The 2,714-nt window shown below is 58.2% G+C and overlaps 1 protein-coding gene across 1 annotated transcript; it reads right to left on the reverse strand.

Annotated features, from left to right (window-relative positions):
• Positions 1-878: 878 nt before the first annotated feature.
• On the reverse strand, positions 879-2,714 carry POSPLADRAFT_1162366 (hypothetical protein; the record flags this gene model as incomplete). The annotated part of the gene is made up of 6 exons (XM_024487726.1): positions 879-1,198; positions 1,248-1,419; positions 1,468-1,557; positions 1,607-2,044; positions 2,097-2,406; positions 2,571-2,714. Coding segments are annotated over 6 exons (1,474 nt in total), but the record flags the coding sequence as incomplete, so codon positions are not given.

A 2,714-nucleotide genomic window follows, 5' to 3' on the forward strand; every position in this document is an offset into this window, starting at 1 on the left:
GAACTCCACTCGAAGGTCTACGAAGCACGTCGAACTGCAGCAATTCGCTTCGAGAAAGAGCACGAGCACTCAATCCAGGATTTCGACTTCAAGCGCGGAGCCCTAGTGCTCATACGCAACACGAAGATCGAGAAGTCCCTCAACCGCAAGATGCGCCCGCGATATCTAGGCCCCCTCATCGTTGTCTCGCGCAACAAGGGCGGCGCGTACATCGTGTGCGAACTCGACGGTACAGTCCTCGATCGACCCATCGCAGCTTTCCGCGTCATTCCGTATTTCGCGCGCAAATCCATTCCAATTCCCGAAGATCTCGAAGATGTCTCGACCGAGCGTCTTCGAGAACTCGAACTATCGAATTCTCTAGGCGACGACGACGATGATGAAGTCGAAGAAGCCGAAGAACGCGATGAATAGAGGTTCTTCCCTTTTGTTACTTGTACAACACGATACGTACTTCCTTCTCTCCATTCCTGCTCTCACGTTACGCGATATGTTTGATTTTCTCCTACGTTCCAGACCATCCCTTGTACGAATACCTTCGATTCAACTCGATAGTCGCGACATCGTTCGACGTTCTACGAACGCTTCGATTCGATCGTTGCGCAGAGGCTCACCTTAGACGAGTCCTCTTAGGCTGTGATGACAAACTGAGCCTATAGTTTCATTAAGTCCATTTTCCCTTGCTACGAACATTCCTATTTTTCCTTCTATGTCCTTCGATCATATTACGACTTGCTTCGAACACACTTATTTGCATTTCCTTTTCTTAGTTCCCACTAGGTTTCGTCTAGGCCAAGGGCCACCTTTTAGATTCGACTATCAACGCAATATTCTACGACATGAATACAACTACGCTACAAGACGACCCGCGCCATCGCCTACTCATCGTCGACAGCCCCGCGCACGAAACCGATTCCTCCCTTTGCAAGCGCGGCCTTCTCCATCTTCTGGAGGTCGAGGTCCATGTCGTGTAGGAGCGCTCGACGGCGAGCGATGTGAGCGCGCTCCTCGCGGATGACGCGAATTATCCCCCGAGATTCGTCGTCGAGGTCGAGCGCGTCGAGGTCGTCCTGTTCAAGGCCCAGGCGGCTGGCCCCATCAAGAGGCCGTCGTAGAAGGGGGCGCGGAGGCTCGTCGACGCGACGCTTCTTCGAACTACTCGATTCCGCGACCGAAGGCACAGGAGAGGTCGGCCGAACTACTAAGTCGTCAGCGAAAGCCTAGGACAAGAAGAAGAAACGACTTACTGCGCTTTTTCGTGGTCGAACCCCCGCCGCGCGTTTTCTTCGTCTTGCCCAGGACGGACACCTTGTCGAAGTAACAGCCCTGCTGGAACTGCGCGCACCTCTCGCAGGTCGTGGCGTTCTCGACCCACACGCACTCGACAGGGGCCGAGCGGTAGCCGGCGCAACGATCACACTATCGAGGAGTTAGCTTCGAACCGCTTCGACGGAGCATCGAACGTACCTTTTGTCCAGCCTGGCGCTTCACAATCGCAGCGGCAGCCATGTCGACCTCTGTCATCGCGAACGGACGTTCGACCGTCCGAGGAGTCTTCTACGAAAGAGAGGTTAGTCATCGAACGACGATGGAAGAAAACACTTACGATCGAAGGGTCGTCCGACACCTCGGCGACCTCCTCGTCGACTCTCGCGCGCCCTTTCCCTTTGTCGAGAAGTCCCTCGGCGGCCGCGATCCTCGCCATCTCCTCATCGGCGGCCTCTTGCGCGCGACGTTCGTCTTCGAGGCGCCGTTCCTCTTCGTCCTTTCGACGCCGTTCGTCTTCGAGGCGACGTTCCTCGGCGGCCTTCGCACGCTTCGCGGCCTCTTCGACGCGTCGTGCTTCCTCTTCGGCGAGGCGCTTCTGCTCTTCAAGGCGTCGTTCGACCTCGGCATCGATGGCGGTCGCGAGCTCGGGCCAGTCCCCGCGCGCCCACTCGACCCACGACTCTGACGCCCGCTCGGTGAGCTGTTTGACGGCGGCGGCGACGCGCAGCTCCGTCTCCTCGTCGCGGATGGCCCCCAGGGCCTTGCGATAGGCGAGCTGTTTGAAAACAACGGGTTAGTTGGGTTATGCAGGTTACGAAGAGACTTACGACAAGAGGCGACAAGTCTTGCGCCCACTCTTCGACCACGTCGAGCGCGGCGTCGGCGGTCGGCGGAGCCTCGAGGACCACGAGCAGCGAGGCGAGGCGGCGGTTGATGAGCGAAGGCGTCGAGGCAGGGGTGGCGGAACGAGCAGACATCGTGGAAGCAGCGAGTATGCGAGAGAGGGCGACGAGGTAGCGACGAAGGAACGATGGGATGGGGAAAATGAGGCTAAGTCTACCCTGCTTATAACCCCGTTCCGACCAGCGTTTAGCGCCGGCCACGTGGCGTTCGAAACCGACGCGGGTTGTCAAGCCGCTTCGATCCGTTCACGACCATCGCGCTTCTCGCATCACGTGGAGGACCGAGGGCGGTCCAAATTTCAATAGGGAGGAGATGATAGGCGCCGAGCCCCGCTGGGCCCCGATACACCTCTTTTCGGCACTCGCATCCCGCCCGGCACTTCGACTCAGTCTCCCAACAGTTCGATTTCGCCTTCGACGCTCTTCGACATCTTCGACGGTGCGCGACGCTTACTCGAAGCTCGGCATGGTCGTCCCGATGCCTCGCGCGTAGATCCCGGGACATCTTCCGCATTCGGCGAACAATAGGGCCACTTGACGCCG

The sequence above is a fragment of the Postia placenta genome (assembly GCF_002117355.1).
Source record: "Postia placenta MAD-698-R-SB12 unplaced genomic scaffold POSPLAscaffold_199, whole genome shotgun sequence".
Classification (NCBI taxonomy): domain Eukaryota; kingdom Fungi; phylum Basidiomycota; class Agaricomycetes; order Polyporales; family Adustoporiaceae; genus Rhodonia; species Rhodonia placenta.